The sequence below is a fragment of the Muntiacus reevesi genome, chromosome 3, assembly GCF_963930625.1.
Source record: "Muntiacus reevesi chromosome 3, mMunRee1.1, whole genome shotgun sequence".
Lineage (NCBI taxonomy): Eukaryota > Metazoa > Chordata > Mammalia > Artiodactyla > Cervidae > Muntiacus > Muntiacus reevesi.
The window spans coordinates 247,624,847-247,647,645 of NC_089251.1; the positions used below are offsets into that span (position 1 = coordinate 247,624,847).

A 22,799-nucleotide genomic window follows, 5' to 3' on the forward strand; every position below is an offset into this window, starting at 1 on the left:
AGGAACCGAGTTTGAGGAGATTCACCAGTTCTGGGTTGCCATTGCATCTCCCAAACCTTATAGTTCCCTCCGTCTTAGTTGTTGCTCACAACTTTTAAAAAGCATTTCTCCTTTTTGATCTGAAAAACCCGCTCCCAAGACCAGCAGCTATTGCATGCCTTTATCTCTTTTCAAGTGGTAACTATCTAGGGTTTCTTTTCAGAAAATCGAAATAAGATTTCTTAATACTCCTCAGCTACTGAAGCTAAAATGCAGCTTTCTCCCAGATCTTATTAAGCACATGGTGTGGAGGGTGCGGCCTTGCAGACTGGCCTCCTCCAGGGCACCTCAGCCCAGTGGTCGTTTCCTAAGGAGGAAAGTGAAATGGCTTAGGTGTATTTTAAAATCTTTGATGAGAGTCAAAGCTGAAACAGTAAATATTTGGTGATTAAAAATGGGAAACGCCGAGCTCTGAACAGCACCGACTGAGTGATTCACTGTCAGCAAGCCATCTCCTGGAAGAACAGCAAGGAAGGTCTCGCCAAGCCTTTCAGATAAAAAACTTTCAGATTAAAACCGTATGATACAAAGCAAGATCTCCATTTCCCACTGCAAGGTAAGCAGAAACCTGCTGCTATGCTGCAGCAACCTTGCCTATTCTGGTACATTTGTTAAATTAAATGATGACTAACTTACCACATTCAGATAAATAAACAAGTCCTAACCTAGTAATCTGATCATGCCTGACCATTTGTAAATCGACAGCACCTCCTGCAGGAATTAATTTGCTAGTGTTAAATAACGTTAAATGTTAAGCCAGGGAAAGGGGAGGGAGAGACCTCAATAAAGTCTCCGAAGTTAGCCTGTGCTATGTCAGGCCATTGGACAAATTAGAAATGTCACTAGGTACATCCAGATTTCTTGAAAAGAATTTCTCTATTAAGGGTCGGAAGAATGACTTATCACCAGACTTTTCCTGTGGTTTTCTAAAAAAAAAAAAGGTTACTGTTGAGGACTTTTGTTCTCGAATCATACACATTAAACTTGGAGGATTCTTTTTTGGAGTTAGTACTTAGGGAAACCTCTACACATTCAACTAGACATACTTTCTATTATGAGCCTTGTCTCTGGTTTTTACCTGTACTTCAAAAGCAAAAGGATAACAAGATGCTTAACATTTAAAAAATCACTTTCAATTGCTTTTGCCGTTACATTAGAATATGCAGAACAAGTCAGGTGAGCCTCTTTAGAACTGTTACCATGTTAAGATTATACGTGAAAATGTCTCCCTTCAGTTTTTAAGTTTCCCAAGTGGGAATGCTAGCGCCTTGGGGCTGTCTGGTACCCTTGGGTGACCAAGTCTGAAAGTCAAACAGCAAACCAACATTTTCTATAACTACATGTGAATTTTTCTCACCGTTGGGTTGATAAGAATATTGGGGGTACTGGTACTGTTTTATAGTTTCTCAAACAGTGAAGGATAAGTTAGCCAGAGATTTAAAAAATCCATGAGGCCACCTTCAAGTTAAAAGGGGACCACACTTTTGTGTGTTAAATGATAATGTGTTTAATTCATTTTAATTACAGGATGCATTTCAACATTTCCCTTCATGAACACTACAGGTTCAGAAATCCTTGAAGGCAGTAAGTATTGCATAGGTTTTAACATTATCAAAATTATAAAGTCTAAAAAGGCATAACATAGGAAATAATCAGTGCGACACTGATGAACTCAAGGTGTAAATTAGCAGTCTTTATCAATCTCAAATGCATGCTTTCTTTTTTTAAATGAAGAAGGAAGGGGATCTTTGAGGTGCACAGTAAGTTACTGAAGAGTACAGGAGGAGGAATTCAAGTTCTCCTCTCCCAACTCTTAAAAATGTAAATAATCAAAGAGTTGCTTTATGCCTTCAGTTAGCTGCTTGTAAATCAGAGGACATCTGTGTGTGCATATATAAGAGAAAGATACACACACACACACACACACCAGATACACAGTCTTACAGTAATTCTTCTAAATTACTTTCTTATAAAATTTATGAAACTAGGACTGCCAATTCTCAAAACCATCTGAACTAATGAGTATTTGTACTGTATTAAAACAAGGTGTTTTTAAAATGTGGAACCATAGTAATACTTGTGTATGTGATGGTTAGTATGTATTTTTTTTGAATTGCATGTTACTTGTAATTTGAACTAAATGATTTTTTCTACAGTTCTCCTTTACCATACACTTTGAAACGCAAGACGAAATTTATAGCTAAATTTATGTATGTCACACATACCTATACTTATGAAATATATCTAAATAGTTTACTAATTCATGACAATAAATGCTTAACCTTTAGAAGTAAACTGTGTAATGGCTGAATGTCAGTAGTTGAAAGGCCATCTGTCCTAGGTAGAATAATGGTCCCTTAATGACACAGCAGTCCTAACCCGGAACCTGTGAAGATGTTAGGCTACATGGCAAAGGGGAATTAAAGTTCCTGACAGAATGAAGGTTGCTAATCAGCTGATTTTGAAATACGGTGATTATCCCAGTCTCCTGACAGGCCCAATGTAATCACAAGGGTCCCCAAAAGTAGAAAACAATGCAGAATGTCAAAGTGTCAGAGCAATTAGGTGTAAGAATTTGACTCGATTTTGTTAGTTTTGAAGACAGAAGAAAGGGGCCAGGAGCCAAGGAATGCAGGTGGCCTCTGGAATCTGGAAAAGTCAAGCAGATTTTTCCTAGAGCCTCCAGAGCGAACCAACTCTGCTGACACCTTGATTTTATCTCAGTGAGACCCATTTCACACTTCTGATCTCCAGAACTGTATTTGTGTTGACTGAGGTAATTTGTTAAGACAGCATAGAAAATTAACACATCATCCAAATGTAACTAGCTTCTTACCCTAGAGCAAAACAACTGAAAGGAGTTTAAAGTCTTAAAAAGTAATACTGATCAATTCATTACTTAATTCATACCAGGGAATTTCTACAGTGATTACACTTGGCTTCAAGTAAATTCAAATCTTAAAAGTAATAAATGTGAATTGAAAAAAATAATTAAACTATATCCATTCAATGTACTGTCATTCTTTTAATGATGAAAATGTCAGAGTAATAAGGGGTTTTTATTTCAGTATAGGGTACAAGAAACATGTGTCAACAGAATATATTTTTACAGCCTCCAAATAGATTACTTACAAATATTTGCAAAGTTTATTCTTATGGGATTCATGTAGTTTTGTACTTGATGGAAGTTTACAGAGATGAAAAATTAAAACAGAGCTTCGTATAAGAAAGACGACAGTATACAATTTAGCCCTTGCTAAAGGTATTCAAGAAAGAAGTGGAGATATTTATTCTCAATAACCATCACATGTTTAAGTCTCTACTCTCTACTTCTGCTCCATTCTTTTGGCGTCACTCGAGTATGTTTATCTCCCGATAATGCTCTCTATGCACTTTCCCTCCTCTGTACGCATCTTTGTCACGGCATCTGGCGTCACTTCTTCTGTCCCACTCTTCACTTGGACTGTGCCGCGGCCGTTTCCTTACTTCTCTCGGCTTGTAACTGCCGTGACTTCTGCTTCGGCTTCTCCTGCTCCTCTCAGCCCTGCTCTGGCTCCTGCTGCTCCTCTCCTTTCTTCCAGATGCTCTCTTCTCCGGACTCTGGTCATGGCTTCTGGGCTTTCTGTCAGAATCAGAATGGCTCCATTTGCTGTTCTCCCCAGAATGCTCTTGTTTTAAAAACTTAGGCTTTTCCTTGTTACTGTGACTGCAAGAACGTTCTTCATCCCGTTTTCTCTTCTTAGACTTGTCTGTCTCTTCAGAATCACTGTTGTTATTCCCTGAACGCTTGTTTTTCTTTCTTTTCTTCTTCTGTACTTTTTTTCCTTTGCTGTCACTCTCACTGCTGCTTTCTGAACTGTCACTAGAGGAGGAGGAGGAGGAGGAGAGTGGAGAGGAGGAGGGGGGGGAGGAGGAGGAAGAGGAGGAAGAGGAGGAGGAGGAGGAGGGCTTGTTTTTATGTTTTTTATGTTTACTTCTACTCTTCTGAAGCTTTTTCTTTTTTCTATCTTTTTTCTTTTTCTTTTTTTTCTTCTCAAGTCGATCTAATTTCCTGTCATTAGAAAAAATAGTAATAGGCTATGTAAAAAGTCTGTCCTTTCACTGATAAATATAAAATTTTGAATAGACAATACAGTTTCTTAGAAACATTAAAAGTGGTGTTCAAAAAAAAAAATAAAAGTGGTGTTCAAATACAAATTCTTTACTTTTATTAAACAACAAATAATTTTCTTCCTTTTAAATTATTCAAGGCACATACACAATAAGTTTAAATTAAAAACATTAATTGTCTAGGTATACTGTCCTCTATAGTAATGACTATTAAATTTTTTTTTACTGAATAAGAATTTGAAGTTATATAGTATTCAACATAATTGTCACCGTGGCATAAAGAAAGGTCTGTAACATTAGCTGGACCAACTGCAAACTCAAATATAAAGCTCTAATCAATGAAACATTAATTTTATGTATGTACTATTTTAAAATATGGAAATACTAAACAACATTACACTGTCAAAATTCAAGAGCATATTCTCCAGAAATTCAGAATAACAATATATTTTTACATTTTTAAATGCTGTATTTAAAAATGTCCTCACTGGATTCTGTCCAGCCATCCTCAAAACTCCACATATTGAAACAACATGAGCTCCCTCTATTGGACTCACCAGACATTTCTTGGATTCTTTAATTCAGAGGTAGTCTGTTTAACATGATTCATACTTACTTTAAATTTTAGCATTTTCAGGATTCCTCATAAAATCGTACAAAATTAAAGAGAGTAATACATGGCCCACAATATTGTTCTAAGAACAAACTGTATATAAAGATATATAAATCTACTATGAAAAGTAAAACCTACAAATAAATCTATTTCCAAATTAAATTTTCTGAAAAGTGCAGTGACTCTGTGGTATAAGCTGAGTATATAATCTTACATTCATTTTCATATTCCTGAAAGACAAAACTATATTATTGTAGTTGAAGAATAAATCAATACATCAATGTGATACATAAATTAAGTACCTTAAACTTAGGATCAGAGTTGAATATGACACTAAAATGAAACATAAGAAAAAATGTAGTTGAATTAATTAAACAGACACTTTTTAATCACCTGAGGAGTTTCTGTTTTTGTTTGGTTGTTAGTGACTTTAAAAATTCAACTTCTGGATCTTCTTCACCCTCGCTTGCAACATACTCCTAAGTCAACAAAAGCATCATAAAATTGCTAGATTAGAAAACAAGTTAGTTGTCAGGAATCATTTACAAATAAGTTTTATATTAGTTTTAAATTAGTTTTATAATCATACTGTTGATGAGTATGACATTTTGGATTGGAAAGAGGAATCCAAAAATTTTTGTAGTCTATCTGCCAAGGAGGATCAAAATGCCCTAAGAGATTAAGATGACTGCTTTATCAGGAGAGGACGATAGAGAAACACAGACAAAATGTTTAAAGCATGGCTTCTACTCTCTCTCGTTTTTATTTTTTTTTAACCTTTCTCCGTTTTTATTTTTTAAAAATTTATTTATAATTGGAGGATAATTGCTTTACAATTCTCTCTTAAATTTGAATTTAAACACTTCTGGGTTTAAATATTTTCTTTCTAATTTAATGAAACATAAAACCCAGGAAGATCACAAACTTTACAGGAAGGTCAAAACACCCACACTTTTTGCCTTTATAATTTCAACAGTACATTATTAAATATATAAACAGTACATATACATAATAAATGGGCTTCTCTGGTGGCTCAGAGCTCTCTGGTATTCTCAGGTAAAGAATCTGCCTGTAATGGGGAAGACTGGGGTTTGATCCTTGGGTGGGGAAGATCTCCTGGAGAGGGGAACAGCAACCCACTCCAGTATTTTTGCCTGGAGAATCCCACTGACCGAGCAGCCTGGTGGGCTACAGTTCATGGGATTGCAAAGATTAGGACACGACTGCGACTAACATTTCACTTCCCTTTATACACAGTAGATAGGTTGTACGTACAATCCCTAGCAATGTTTGAGATGGAATGTGACTCTCTCAGAGCAGTACAAGTTTATGCCAGTGGGAGTCTGGGTTTTAGTGTCAGCTCTGTCTTTAAAAAGCCACATGACCTTAGGGAATCACTTAACTTCTGTGGGCTCCAGTTTCCTCATTAAATGAAATAAATGGTTTATATTAGAACATCTACAACCCTTTAAACTCAACCATTTCTGGATCTATGCACAGTTTAATCAAGTAACTGTTTAAAATATTTTCCATTATTTTTATACACTTCTTCTCATTGGTTCTGTTTAACGTCACTTCAGGGTAAGTTAGCAGGAAAGAAGAAGTTAACAACCTTATCACCAGATCAGATAGGTATTTTATCCACAAAAACCCAAAGAAGCAGCTTTGTTTATTAAAGTATAGGTTTAAAAACAATTTCTCATTTAGGTTAAAATAATAAAGAAGCAAAATCAAGATGTATTTTAAGCATTTTCTTTACTCTATCTTGCTTTCCTATGGATATATGCATATTGGAAAACATTAAGTAGCAATTCACAAGCAATCACATTTAGATTTATAGACATTTTCAGCTTACTGATAAAAAGATCATTACCTGTGATGGATCATTTGCGGTCAAGTTTCTCCCCAGTACATTTCGTTTCAGTGCAAACCCACTGTTTCTCATCTCCGCTATTAGCTCCGAGGGGTGCATCGATGGCCCTGTTCACAAAAATCACAGTTTGAATGTATCATTTATATCTCTCTACCTTTTTCGGACTCCACAGTAGGAATGCAGTTGAAGCTTTGTTAAATAAAATCACAGCTAAATCAACTCAATAATCTTCTGCTGAGCAAATAATCAGATATGATTTTCTAAAACAGCAGTCTGGAGATTCAGAATAGAAAATAATTGCATTTTTCTTTACGTGCTAGGGTATTCTCTTCTTATGTAACTTTGTCATAGTGAAAAAAATACACTTAAATGTTATCTTCTTGGTAGTTTTTAGTATAAAATCAAAGTAAAATGATTAAAAGACTGCAATTAAATTTTTTTTTGCAATTAAATTTTTAATAGTCTCTCAGTAAGAATTCAATTTAAAAAGAGATACTTTTAAAGGTACATGAGCAATTTATTATTCTAGTTTCCAATTCAAAATTTCTAATCCTTATTTATCAAATACCAATACTGAATTCATTGCCATGTGGTTGCTAACTCATACACACACACACACACACACACACACACACACACACACACACACACACACACACACACACACACACACACACACACACGCTATCAGCAACCATCAAGTACTTTAGTTATAATCTTGCACATATACATACCCAGAGTTTGAAGCTTCTAGTCATTAGTTTGGGGTTGGTGACAAGCAGTTTTACGCTGGTTATGTGTGTGTATGTGTTATATTTTCTATAAGCTGTTGTTTGCACTTTAGCAAAATCCCCAAACTTTTTGAAAAGTGAGCTCGTTTTGATAACATAATATGCTCTAAAGACAAAATATGGGCTAAACACAGGCATAATTAAAAATAAAAAAAAATTTTAAACATCTGTACTCTTCCGTCAAACATTATATTATTTATGTAAGATAAGAGAGACTCTTTCCTCCTTCTTTTGCATATTCCAGTTTCACTTTGTTTTCGCTGCCAGTAGTAAATAATGACATTTCATGAAAGGTTTTTAAGTTTCTGGCCTAAATCATTACATTGGCTCCAATGAACTACACTGGGCAATGTATCTGGAATACAGGGAAGAATAGGACATTCCTGCCAACAAGGAATTCATACGGGAAGTTGGGAGGATGGAGAAACAGTCAGAAACTGATATTCTAGTTTGCTGACTGAATATGTCATCTAATTTCTTTATTCTTTTAACTGCTCTATTGGTCTTTTAACTACTGATACTTATTTGCACGCTCACTTACATGTTACCATAAAAAACAAAAGGAAATAGGCAATACAATTTAAATCTGTTCTCTTGTCAGTAGCATTTCTGGTAAAAAGTTTGGTCAGACAAGTTCAGGTGTAGGTCACTAACTCTTATTGGACTCTGGGCTTTATCATTCTAGTCATATTAGCAAAAACAATTGAAAGTTGCCTATAGGTATTAGGGAGATAATTAGAAAAACCTCCTATTATTGGAGTATGGGAAGTATTAATAATGTGATGCTTTAATTTATTGGGGGAAAAACCCTTATTTATTGAAAACAAAAACATCATAAAGCAGTACCTTTGACTGATATATTTCATTTTAAAACAACACGATTTTTTGTTTCTTTTATACAATTAGTTCCTGTGGATTACTTTAATGACTTTAAGAAAAATTATTCAATTTGGTTGATAATATTGATAATAAGATGTTAAGTAAAAAACTGAATTTTAAATATTAGTATGGATTGCCTCTAAATGCATTGAAGTGCTAATAGCTTTAAATTAATTATAGAGTGTTCACTTTGGTGCCTTCTCAAATTTCACAAGTAGAAACATAATTTGATAAAGTAGAAAATGTCTTTCCTGAAGTGTCAAAACTACATTTCTTTGTCAACAACTTTTTAGATGTTAAATGAATTCAGAAAGCAAACATGTTAAGAATTAGGATAAAAAGCACTCCAGTGAAGGGCTAAAGAGCCTTGGCCATTATGATGAGAGGGTACTGATTTCATCAGTTTTCATCAAAAGATGGGTAATTTTAATAAAATGTATTAGAAAACATGGTTTAAATTTTTTTATTATAGTACTTCCAACCACTTCAAGAAAATGATCTCTTTTTCCTCAGGCTGACAGAGATTATACAGACTATGAAACAAACATTACTCTTCCACCACTTATATTTCTCCAAAATCTTAACTGAGATTTTATAGTATATGTGCTTAGCACATACTTTCACACTGTATGACTCTAAATACAGTGATTAGTGAAGAATTAACAAACAGTACTCAATAAATAACGATCTTTTTGTCAGTAGCTATAACCATTTAGGATTATTTTATATATATATATATATATATATATATATATATATATATATATTTTTTTTTTTTTTTTACAAAAAATGCTCTTGATAGTAACATTTTTCAAAACCCAGACTTATTCACTTCATTTGGTACTTAAACTTTCTCCTTCCATCATCACAAGTTCTAGTTTAAAAGATGTGACATATCAAGTTTAACTAAGATATAGTTAGCAAGATATCTTTATACTTTCATGTTATTGTGATAGTGGCTAGGTAGAGTTAAACTGACAGACATGGCTCCAGCTGAGAGCTCAAAATTTAATTGATATAATAGATTATACAGATATGTTAAAAAGGCAGATTTTATAAACATGTTCAAATGCAAAATGATTGCTTTTTTTGGATACCTTAATAATTTAAATTATACATGTAGCTGGGGTTTAGGAATGTTTGGTTTGCTCTTAAATTTGCTATGGCAGAATGATTCTAGAGAACTCAGAAAAAAGGGCTGCTGCTGCTGCTGCTAAGTCGCTTCAGTAGTGTCCGACTCTGTGCGACCCCGTAGACGGCAGCCCACCAGGCTCCTCTGTCCACAGGATTCTCTAGGCAAGAATACTGGAGTGGGTTGCCATTTCCTTCTCCAAGAAAAAAGGGCATTTGTTTTAAAATGTAGATTTGTGAGGGATCCTTTCTAGATCACTTCAGCCAGGCTGGGTTAACCCTCCATAGCCTGAAAACCAGTGTTCCAAATTAGAAAAGCAGGTCCATGGAAGAAACTGTTTTCAGCATTCATTAATTTGGCAAATTTGCTTTGCTATGATATGTGGGTAAGCATCAAAATACTGATTGTGACTATAGTATGCAGTTCTATGTCCTGATTAGACCCAGACTTTTTTCTATTAGAAAAATACCATTAAGTCAATACCACAGAAAAAAATTCTCTGAAGGCAAATTATATTGTATTAAAATTATGTTTGTGAAGGGTTTAATTTGTTCATTAAGAGCATTCATTTTTATAGAACTAAGCAAAAGCAACAGAAGGTAAAAAATCTGTAGTAAAATAGGTATTTTATTAGAGAATAATATAGGAATCGAAAGGGCTGGCTGTGAGAAAGGCCCTATAGCTGACTTCACAATTAGAGGACAGTAGTCCCAGGTGAATGCCACACACTGCACAGGAGGAAGACTGATGCTAAAGGCAGAGATACTTCCTGTGTTTCACTGTTAACCTAGGTCCATCTGCTTTTCCTAAGACAGAGGTATCTTCCTTTCAAAATCCATCATTCCTTTCAAAAAAAGAATTACCTTCTACTATTTTACGGTATCCAGTGGGAGAAGAGAGAGCACTGAGCTCGAGGTTAAGAACAGCTGTATTAGAAAGACTTTGCCCTCCTTCCCCCAAATATACTAATTTAATTTATAGGATGCTACTGTTTACTGGGGCACTGAACAACATCAACTGTTTGCTGGGACTAAAATGCTATTCCTAGAGTGAAAATAATTTTGTTTGTGATGACAATGGTGATCAATTTTTTTCTTTCTTGTTCTGTGTGTGTATTTTAACTTTATATAATGAAAAATGTCAAACCTAGACAGAATAATGTAAAGAGCTCTATATACTCATCACACAGCTTCAACAATTATCAATATTTTACCATTCTTGTTTTATTTACTACCTCCAAGTATTTTTGTTTCTTTTTTGATAAGAGTATTTTTCTCCCTCTCCTTCTCTCTTTTTGAGGTATAAATGACACATCTTAAATCCCTTTTAATCTAAAAAAAGTAGCCATTTTTCCTCATATGCCCCCTTTATTGCTATTCATTTGTTCAAGAAACTGGGTCATTTTTCCTGCAGAATTTCCCCCATTCTGGGCAGTGATGTCATTTAATGTTCTTTTGACCCTTGTATTTCCTGTAAATTAGCAGTTGGATCTAAAGGCTTATTATTAAATTATCTGGGTATTTTATAACACATACTTTAGGGGAATAATGGAAGGTTTTCTAAAATTGGGATTCAGGAAAATGACACCTGAAAACAAACACATTTTTGCTAATGAACTAGACTAAGGAAAAAAGGGTGAGACTTCAACTTGGTATGTTCTTGCTTTCACCATGCTATTTACTGTGGTCATACTAACAGTGACAAAAACCTTACCAATGTATATGTTTGAAAATAAACCCCCAAACACATCACAAATAAATTATGATTCTTATTTTCATGTAAAGTATGACATTTATTTCTTCTTTCTTTCTTGAAGTTAAACTGACTATATATTGTGAAAAATCCACACTCCCTGTCACTAAATGTAAAAAGGACGCTTAGAAACACTAGTTATGTATGTGATCAAGAGGGAGAATTATCGAAATTATCTTATACTTGTATTTGATTCCTAATATTACCTAGCCTTTTTGCTTTAAAGAAAGCTTATAGAAAGTTATCTTAAAAAAAGACTGAAAAGGGGGGCACAGTAGGAGCGTGCAGCACACGTCCCAGGGAAAAAGTGAACAAAGCTATTAATAAAGTGTGTGGGTGATTTTTATTTATATAGATGAGAATGTTTTATGTATGATTTTCTAAAGGTTATGCAAGAACCAATTGTACTGAATTGTAATAAAACTGCTCCATACTGGGAATTTGCCTGACACATTGCCAGTTCATCTTCATAGAGCTTGGAAACAATAGGGTTTCTTACTGCCCTTATCCAAGTTCATACTGAAGAAAGCTAATCTGATCTTTATTAAGACATACAACACAAAGGAAAAATTAAACATTTCATTTTTGTCTGTGTGTCTGGAAAATACACAAAAGCAAAGACAGATAAAACTACTCTTATTGTATGCTAGTGAAAAACTCTGTATTAAAAACAACTTTGATATTTGAGTTTCATTTGATTATGTCTTTACATTTTCAACTTAATTTACATGCAGATATTTCAGTGATGATACATCTATCACTAAATATTATGATAAAGTGATAAAGATAATAAAGTGAATTCACAGTCCTAGAGAACAAATAAAAATCATTTGTGTTGTGATGAATATGAAGTATTAGAAGTCAGCACTAAGTTTTTAAAGAAGTTATGAGTATGAACACTCTTGAAAAGAAATGCATCCATGAACTTCAAAAACATTATGTTGAGTCAAAGAAGAACACATACTGGATGATTCCATCTATATGAAGATCATGAACAGGTAAAAGTAACATATGGGATTAGAAATTAAGAGTGGTAGCTGTAGGTGGAAGAGGCCAACTGGAAAGGGACTGAAGGGTATTTACTAGGTGACAACAATGCTCTATGCTCTGGATCTTGTTGGAGAAACTGGTTACATGGATGCACATATCTGTCAAATTCAAACTACATTTAAGACCAGTGAATTTTACTTAAAAATATATCAAGTCAGTCAACAGTGCATTTTTCCTCGTGGCTCAGCAGTAAAGAAACTGCCTGCCAATGGCAGGAGACATTAGTTTGATCCCTGGGTGGGGAAAATCCCCTGGAGAAGAAAACAGCAATCCACTCCAGTATTCTTGCCTGGGAAATCCCATGGACAGAGAAGCCTGGCGGGCTACAGTCCATGGGGTTGCAAAGAGTTGGACACGGCTTGGTGACTAACCACCAAAAACAACATTCAACAGTAATTACTGAATGACTAAGTTACTACAGACTGTCACTACATTTCTCAACTAGGTCTCTCTAAAACCATGGAGAGTGTACTCTTTTGTCCCCTTCTGATGCCTATGTCAGAAGCTTTCTCCATCTCCTTTATACTTTAATAAAACTTTATTACACAAAAGCTCTGAGCGATCCAGCCTCGTCTCTGGCCCCGGATTGAATTCATCTCCTCCGGAGGCCAAGAATCCCGAGTCTCATCGTTCAGCAACAACCTTTCATCTTAGGGGCTCGTCCGGGATCCTTCAGGACAAGGGAGCTAACAATTTCAGCCTCACTCCTTTGAACTGTATCCTGAAAAACTGGGATAGATTTGATCCCCAGGGCTTAAAGAAGACACACCTGGTCTTCCTATGTGATACTGCATGGCCGCAGTACCCACTGGAGGACGGCGAACGGTGGCCAGTTGGAGGGTCTCTTAAGTATAATACTGTTTTACAATTAAAAAAAAACAAAAAAAGCCATGGAGAGACCCCTGCATAAGGAGTTGTAATTTTACATAGAAACTGATTTTACAAATCAATATTAAGTATTACTGAGGGCTTATTATTTTATCTCACTGGGTACTTGAGAAATAAAGAATAGAGAACTTGGTTTTTGCTTTCAAGCTTATAACCTTTTTGGGAAAGTTAGTTCATATAAAAGAATAGGAAATATATAAATTGTAAATTTGTGTTATAAGATATATTCAGAGAATAAGATGATAAATAAGATGTTTAGTATAGTTAACAAAGCCTAACTATTCAGTCACTAACTAAACTATTATTTACTAAGCATGTACATTGTGCAAAGAATTGGGAATACAAAGATAAATGAGATACAGTACCTATTTCAGAAAAGCAATACTTTCTAGGAAAGAATTAGAAAGTGAGTTTGACTTTCAAACTCTTAATATAAGATTTAGGAAAAGGCAAAACATAGGCATTGTAAGTAAGTGGAATGTGATGAAGATTCATGTTAAGTTTGATTTGGGGAGAATTATTATTTCTAGGTAGGTAGACTACCTAGACCAGGTAGACTACATATCATCCATTCTCCTTTTCCCAGGTAATCACTAATTTCCTTTACTTGACGTTGGCAGACCTTGCGTAGATGGAATGATATTAACAGGAAGAGTCATGTAAAAGAGTTATGACTGTGATCTGAGAATCATTAATACCCCTCTGAGATTATGGTAGGTATAGCCTCCACTAGCATCACAGACGCCTTTTAACACAGAGCTGAGCCATTTACTGAAAGAACAGGACTGCAATTAATTTGTTAATATCAACGGAATTTTAAGGAACAGCCACTCTAACAACAAATTTAATCACTGAATTATACCAGTGCTTACAGACAGTTCAAAATTACTCACTGGTCAAGAGCATCGATCTGACCTTTTAAATACTAAGAACTGACAGGTTTTACTGGTTACCCTTTGGTGACCATACAGTTTTGTTTCCTATGTGAGTCTATTTCTGTTTTGTAAATAAGTTCATACTATTTTTTTATATTTCACATACAAATGATATCATATAATATTTGTCTCCCTGTCTGCTTACTTCCCTTAGTATAATCTCTATGTCATCCACATGCTGCAAAGACCATTATTTTATTCTATTTTATGGATGAGTAATGACCAACAAGGGCTTAATTTTCAAAATATACAAAGAGCTCACACAACTCCATAACAAAAAAATCACACAACTACATATTAAAGAAGAGAAGAAATGGTGTCTAACCTTCCTTCTTTATTTTGAGGTCAATCCTTTATTAGTTTCAATATCTGCCTACTTGAGGAGCTTAGCTTTAAAGAGATTCTGGTAATACTTTTTCTGCAGTAGAATTATGTTGAAGGATTTAAAAAAAAATTCTGCCATCAGATGTAATGTTGTCTCAGTGGCTATGCTGGGAGGATTCAACTTCTTCAAAGCATTACACAGAAGAACTCAGTAACAGATACAGTGGGATAGGCCAGATGGTCAACTGAGTTTATCATCTTTCTAAAGAAAATCACTCCAGCATGTTCCTAGGTGTCTTTCTACTACAAGCTTATGATCAGACAATTATTTTGTTAAATTTTCCAAAGAGGTTCTCAAGCAACAAAACCTCCTCCCACGTGAAAGACTGGTGGGAAGATGGAGGGGCAGCATGTGGGCGCTCTGTTGCAGAAAACTGCTATCAGTACTATAGCTTCGTGTAACATTCTTCAAGAAAAACTCAATCAAATCTTAGGGGAAATAAGGCAAGGAAAATAGTACTGACACGCAAACAAATGTTTTCACCAAGCATAAAATAATACCTCAATTTAATCTATTTATTAATTTTCATATTGTTTAAGCACACTAAAAGCTTTGGCATAAACAAGAATGGATAGAGACACTTAAAACATTAAATATCAAACACCATTTTGGCTGTTAGAGGAATGGCTGGAACTCTAACTTAGGCATTGATACAGAGAAAGAAATTTTGTATATGTCAAGATACCCAGTGACACCATTTTGAATTTAAAATTTAGTTTTATTAGAAATGTGAAATTTACCATGGTATCATATAGTTAGTTCCAAATACTCTTAAATTACAGCTAAGTTTAAAAAAATGGCAAAGTAACTTTAAATATATGGCAACTCAGACTTAAAAGCAATACAGAGACTCAACTTATCTGGATCAGACACCAACAGCCAGCAACTGGTAGAAATACCTAGATGATAACCGACTACCGGAGCCTGGGCAAGGACTAGCTTAAGAGATGAAAATTCCTGGGGCCCAACCTTAAAAGGGCCCCAGCACTTTTGTGAGCTTTACTTCCACAAACCCCATCAAGTTCTCACTGTCAACACCAAAGAACAATCCCCTTGTACTTCCCTTCCAATAGTGGGAAGGGAGAAGTAACTATATTGAAATATGCCCAGAGCATTTTGTTGCCTTGAACAAGTGCTTAACCTCAAAGGAAGCTATGGCTCAGTGGTAAAGAATCTGCCTACCAATGCAGGAGACGTGGGTTAGAGTCTTGGGTTAGGAAGATTCCCTGGAGAAGGAAATGGCAACCCATTCTAGTATTCTTGCCTGGAAAACCCATGGACAGAGGAGCCTAGCGGGCTACCATCCATGGGGTCGCAAAGAGTTGAACACGACTTACTGACCAAGCAACAACCACAATAACCTATGTGAGGGAAGAGAGAAGCTGTACGAGGTGAAGGGAAAAAAGCTGAGAAACATTTGTGAAGGTTACAGCCCAGGGGCAGAGGCTCACTAAAAGAGTGAAACTTAAAAAAAAAAAAAAAAAGAGTGAAACTTAGTCATAGAACTATATCGATGAAATGTTTCCCCTTCTTTCCCTCATACCCTACCACTGCATCAGTAGGGTTCCTGTAAATTAACGGATTACAACTGAAGCCAGGCTCAGCCTCTATTAACAGAATCTGTAGGAAAACCCAAAGATAACAGAGGAGACAAAAATAAGGACACCAGAGGGAATTTACCCTTTAAAATTTACAGCGACAACAAAGAGTAAACAGAATCTAACTCCTAGCCAGATAAACAGAAAACCTCACTCTAAAGGCCTCTTTACCTTGGTTCTGTCTACCTCATATAGTATGTCTGGCTTTCAACCAAAAATTTTAAGTTTGCTAGGAGGTAAAAACCATAGTCTGGAGAGACAAAGCAAGCATCAGAATCAAACTCAGCTATAATAAAGATTCTGGAATTATCAGATTGGGAATCTAAAATAACAAGATTCATATGCTAAGGGCTCTAACAGAAAAAGTGGACAGCATGCAAAACAGATGGGTAATGTGAGCAGAGAGATGGAAACTCTGAGAAAGAATCTAATAGAAATAATAGGAAAAAAAAGACACTAACAGAAATAAAGAATGCCTTTGATGAGCTCATAAGCAGACTAGGCATACCTGAGGAAAGAATCAATAAGCTTTTAAGATAGGTGAACAGAAGCTTCTCAAACTGAGTAGAAAAAAAAAAAAAAAAAAAAAAAACGGGCTTGAGGGAGTCAGAATATCCAAAAACTGTAGGACAATTACAAAAGGTGTAACATACGTACAATAGGAATACCAGAAAGAGATAAGGGAAAAGAATGGGGAAAAAAATCTGAAATACTAATGGCCAAGATTTTTCAACACTAGTGACAGACACCCAAACACAAATCCAGGAAGTTCAGAGAACACCAAGTAGTATAAATACAAAACAATCCATACCAGGGATATGATATTCAAACTGCAGAAAACCAAAGGTGCAGAGTAAGATGAAAGATGTCAGAGGGGGAAAAAAACTTAAGAGAAGAAGAAGGATAAGAATCCTATGAGACTTCTCTTGAGAGACCATGCAAGTAAGGAGTAGACTAAAATATTTAAAGGTTGAAAGGAAAAACCCACAAATATAGAAATTACCCAGTATCCGGTAAATTATCCTTCAAAAGAAGAAATACAAGTAAGATAAATATTTTATTGTTCTTATTCTTAAATGATCTAACACATAACACCTTATTCAAAATGATAACTGCAGTAATAAATTGGATGCATTATATTAATAACTATGGATAAATGAAACATATGCAGCAATGTTGCAAGAGATAGGAGGAAGGAATTGCACCCAATTGGTTTACTCTGTTATGAGACTGGTGTAAGACTGTTACAAGCACTGGTACTACATGTGAAGTGGTATAGAGTTACCTGCAAGTGGACTTAGGTTAGTTCTAAATGTATACTGGAAATTCTAGGACAGCAACTAAAATTAAAAAAAAATTAAGCATAAATGATATGCTATGAGAGGACAGAAAATGGAATCACATAAAATACTTGATTAAAACCAGAGAAAGGAAAGAATGGAAGACAAAAAGAACAAGGGAGACAAATAGAAAACAATTATAAACATGGTAGATGTTAATCCAATGGTATCCATAATAGATTAAAAAAACCTCCAACTATATGTTCCTACAAGGAACCCAGCTTAGGGCGTCTTAAAAGTGGTGTCTCGTCCTGCCTCAGTTTACTGTGCTGTTTCCCTAGTCGGCTCTCAACCCTCCATCAGACTGTATTATTCTTAAATCCCTAAGCCCCACCTCTTTCCGTCCCTCTTTGTCAATAACCTCACCTCCTACATCACAAGGAAGCTGTGAGAAAGAACTCCCCCGCCCTTCCTCGCCCTCCTTCATCTGCAGACTTATCCAGGCCTGCCATCGGTTCCCCCTCCAGGCGCTCGGCCCCTTCCAGTGAGGGAGTCGTGGCTCTTGACTCCATCATCCGTCAGACCTTCTGTGAGACCACTTGACCAAATTCAGTGCATATGTGGAACATTTTACAGAATTTAAACCATCTTTTGAAATTGGAATTTATTCTTAATTGCTTATTGTTCCATTTAAGATTAAAGTAAACTAATAAATAATAAATAAAATAAAGTAATAAAGCATTACATCAGCAGTATGATTTAGTACTTGCCGAAGGTATCTTTTGATCTTTCAGTTTTATTAAAATTGATTTATTAATTGCTAGACAATTATTTACATGAAATCAGAATTAAAACTCTTCAGTTCAGTTCAGTCGCTCAGTCATGTCCAACTCTTTGCGACCCCATGAATCGCAGCACGCCAGGCCTCCCGTCCATCACAAACTCCCAGAGTTTACTCAAACTCATGTCCAGCGAGTCGGTGATGCCATCCAGCCATCTCATCCTCTGTCGTCCCCTTCTCCTCCTGCCCCCAATCCCTCCCAGCATCAGGGTCTTTTCCAATGAGTCAACTCTTCCCATGAGGTGGCCAAAGTACTGGAGTTTCAGCTTCAGCATCAGTCCTTCCAATGAACACCCAGGACTTATCTCCTTCAGGATGGACTGGTTGGATCTCCTTGCAGTCCAAGGGACTCTCAAGAGTCTCCTCCAATACCACAGTTCAAAAGCATCAATTTTTCGGTGCTCAGCTTTCTTCACAGTCCAACTCTCACATCCATATATGACCACTGGAAAAACCATAGCCTTGACCAGACGGACCTTTGTTGGCAAAGTAATGTCTCTGCTTTTTAATATGCTATCTAGGTTGGTCATAACTTTCCTTCCAAGGAGTAAGCGTCTTTTAATTTCATGGCTGCAGTCACCATCTGCAGTGATTTTGGAGCCCAAAAAAATAAAGTCTGACACTGTTTCCACTGTCTCCCCATCTATTTCCCATGAAGTGATGGGACCAGATGCCATGATCTTAGTTTTCTGAATGTTAAGCTTTAAGCCAACTTTTTCACTCTCCTCTTTCACTTTTATCAAGAGTCTTTTTAGTTCCTCTTCACTTTCTGCCATAAGGGTGATGTCATCTGCATATCTGAGGTTATTGATATTTTTCCCAGCAATCTTGATTCCAGCTTGTGCTTCTTCCAGCCCAGCGTTTCTCATGATGTACTCTGCATATAAGTTAAATAAGTGGGGTGACAATATACAGCCTTGACATACTCCTTTTCCTATTTGGAACCAGTCTTTTGTTCCATGTCCAGTTCTAACTTTTGCTTCCTGATCTGCATACAGGTTTCTCAAGAGGCAGGTCAAGTGGTCTGGTATTCCCATCTCCTTCAGAATTTTCCACAGTTTATTGTGATCCACACAGTTGAAGGCTTTGGCATAGTCAATAAAGCAGAAATAGATGTTTTTCTGGAACTATTAGGTAGATACAAAAACTATAGAGATTGTTTTCATTTTTGTTTCTGTAATGTTTATGCTTTTTAACTTTTAGTTTTGACTGCCTTGATTATATGACTTTTCAATAAAAATTTTCAGTCTTTAAAAAAAAAGAAACCCAGTTTAAAGACACTGAGGGAAAAAAAAGACAGATTAAAAGTAAGGATACAGAGAAAGATATACCATGCTAACACTAATAAAATAAAGCTGGAGTATCACATTATTTTCATATAAAGCATATTTCAGACCAAGGAATATGCTTTCAGACCAATCCTTTATGAAAGATAAACAGAGACAATTACATAATGAAAACAGGGCACATTCTCAAAGACATAACAATTCCAAATGTGTATGCACCTAGTAAGACAGTATTAAAATATGTGAGGCCAAAACTAATATAAATGTTTTTAGAAATAGACAAATCCTCTGTTACAGTTGGAGTGAACTTCAGGACTCCTCTATCAGAAAGTGACAGAACTACCAGGCAGAAAATCAGTGGGACATAGTTGAAGAGTACAGTTCCCATCAACTGGATCTAGTTATTATTTATTGAGTATTTCAACCAATCAAAGCAGAATATACATTCTTCTCAAGCTCATATGGAAGAGTCACCAAGACTACATTCTTTTTTTTTTTTAATGAACAAGACTACATTCTGAGTCATAACCTTAACATTTATAAAAGAACGGAAATCATACAAAGAGTGCTCTGAGACCAAAATGGAATTAAACTAGAAACCAGTAATAGAATGATCACCAGAAAATTGCAAAATATTTGGAGATTAAATAAACACACTTATAAATAACACACAGATAGAAGAAATCTCAAGAGAAACTTAATATTTTGAACTAAATGAAAATACAACTGCTGTATAATAAAGAACTTGGGAGCCTCTGTCCACAGTTTGTGGAAGGGAGCCTCTAAATATTGGAGATTTCCTGAGTGATAGAGTGTCATGGTGAGCGCCTAAAACGCTTATGCCAAGGAGATGAGTCAGGATGGGGCCGGCCACAGGAGAAAGGCCAACCATGGGAGTAGAGGGTTGGAGCTTTGAGCCACATGTCAGCCTGACCTCCAGGGGAAGGGAGAGGGACAAGAGATTGAGTTCAACCACATGGCCAATGATTCAGCGAACCATGCCTATGTAATTAATCCCTAATGAAAACTCTATATGGCATGGATGAGCTTCCCTGGCTCTGTGCGTACTGGTGTACATCAACATGTAAGGAAGATGACATTGGAAGACTGTGGAGAGAGGACACTGGGAGCTATGTGATTCGGGTAGGCAGAAGCAAGGCAATTTTGTGTAAAAGTGTGAAATTTTTCTTTCCTACATATTGTGTGGTTCTGTCTATATGAAATTTCCAGAATAGGCAATTAAAAAAAAAAAAAAGCAGAAAGTAGACAAATGCTTGCCTAGGACTGGGGAGGGTTGGGGATAAGAACCGAGGAATGTGGGGTTTCATTTTGAAGAAGTGAAAATGTTTTAAAATTGACTATCCTAATGGATGGACAACTCTGTGAATATACAAATTCAAAGCCACTGAACTGTATACTTCAAATGGGTGAACTGTATGGTATATAAACTGTAACTCAATAAAGCTGTTAAAAAAACATTTTTCAAAGAAATGAAAAGACAAGCCACAAACCTGGAGAAAATATCTGCAGAAGACACATCTGATAAAGGATTGATACCCCAGTTACATGAAGAATTCTTAAAAGTCAACAATAAGAAAATAACCCAGTTTTAAACAATGGGCCAAAGGCCTTAACAGACACCTCATCAAGAAGATATACAGATGGTAAGTAAGCATATAAAAAGATGTGCTGAATAATATGTCATCAGGGAAGTGCAAAATAAAACAACAAGATATCACTCTACACCAACTAGAATGACCAAAATTCCTGACACTGACAATGCCAACTGCTGATGAAGATGTGGTGCAACTGGAGCTCTCATTCATTGTTGGTGGGAATGCAAAATGGTGCCCTACTTTGGAAGACAGTTTGGGAGCTTCTTATAAAACTAAATATATTCTTACCACATGATCCAGCAATTATGTTCCTTCATATTTACTTAAACAAGTTGCAAACTTATAACCACATAAAAACCTGCATGTAGATATTAATATAGCAGCTTTATTTGTAACTGTCAAAACATGGCAACCAAGATGTGCTTCAGCAGGTGAATGGATCAATAAACTGTGGTACATCCAGACAATGGGCTATTATTCAGCACTATAAAGAAATGAGCTAATACGCCATGAAAAGACATGGAGGAACCTTAAATGCATATTACTAAGTTAAAGAAGGGCTTCCCCAGTGATGCTAGTTGTAAAGAATCCACCTACCAATGCAGGAGACATAAGAGACATGGGTTTGATCCCTGGGTTGGGATGATCCCCTGGAGAAGGAAATGGCAACCCACGCCAGTATTCTTGCCTGGAGGGAGAATCCCATGGACAGAGAAGCCTGGGGGACTACAGTTCAGTGTCGCAAAGAGTCAGACACAATTGAAGTGCCTTAACATACACAAGTGAAGGAAGTCAATCTTAAAAGGCTACATACAGTATGCTTCCAACAACATGACCTTCAGAAAAAGGTGAAACTATGGAGAGAGTAAAAAGATCAGTGGTTGTCAGGGATTAGAAGGGAGGGAGGGACGAATGCTCAGAGCACAGATGATTTTTTAGGGCAGTGAAACTACTTTGTATGAGCCTATACTGGGTAGATACATGCCATCATACATTTGTCCAAACCTACGGAAGGCACAATGCCAAGAGTGAGACCTATGGTAAACTATGGCCTTTGGATAATGACGATGTGTCAATGTAGGTTCATCAACTACAACAAATGTACCACTCTGATGGGGGATGCTGATAACGGGAGAGGTTACGTATTTGTGGGGGCAGGTGGTATATGGGAAGTCTCTGTGCTTTTCTCTCAATTTTGCTATGAACCTAAAACTGCTCTAAAAAATAAAGTCTATTAAGAAAAAACACAAACAAGACTGAAACAAAACAAACAAAAAGATTAAGAGACATACAGATATATGTGACCATTCACTCTATTAAAGCCAAAAAAAGAAAACAGAAAAAAACCCTACTTGCTTTGTTGAAAAGCACCACTATGTATTTAAAAAAATGCTAGTTTCAATTTACATTAAAAATATGAGTAAGTAACAGAAGGTAAGAGGCAATGACAGGATTAAGGCCTACAGAGCATAAACAAAAGGCCAGTGAGCTAGGCATTTAGTTATGTTGTACTATAAAAATATTTTACAAATATTCGGTCACCACTGAAGCTTACAAGTTTTATATATAATTTTGATGTATCTAGAGTGTACAAAAACTTACAAAGTTAAGATGATCTTATCAGTAGAAAAGATATTCTAAACCAGCTTAGCCAAGAGAAGTATTTTGATTGCCTAATTTAACTTTGTAAAGGAGAAGTAAATCTTATAGCTGGTCTCTGTAAACCTCACA

General features: G+C 35.9%; 1 protein-coding gene across 1 annotated transcript in view; it reads right to left on the minus strand.

The window, feature by feature from the left end:
• CIR1 (corepressor interacting with RBPJ, CIR1) overlaps positions 1 to 22,799 on the minus strand; it is a 41,015-nt gene that overhangs the window by 299 nt on the left and 17,917 nt on the right. Inside the window, 4 exon segments of the mRNA XM_065928998.1 lie at positions 3,370 to 3,415; positions 3,418 to 4,090; positions 5,156 to 5,241; positions 6,636 to 6,742. Coding sequence (XP_065785070.1) covers positions 3,370 to 3,415; positions 3,418 to 4,090; positions 5,156 to 5,241; positions 6,636 to 6,742 — 912 coding nt within the window.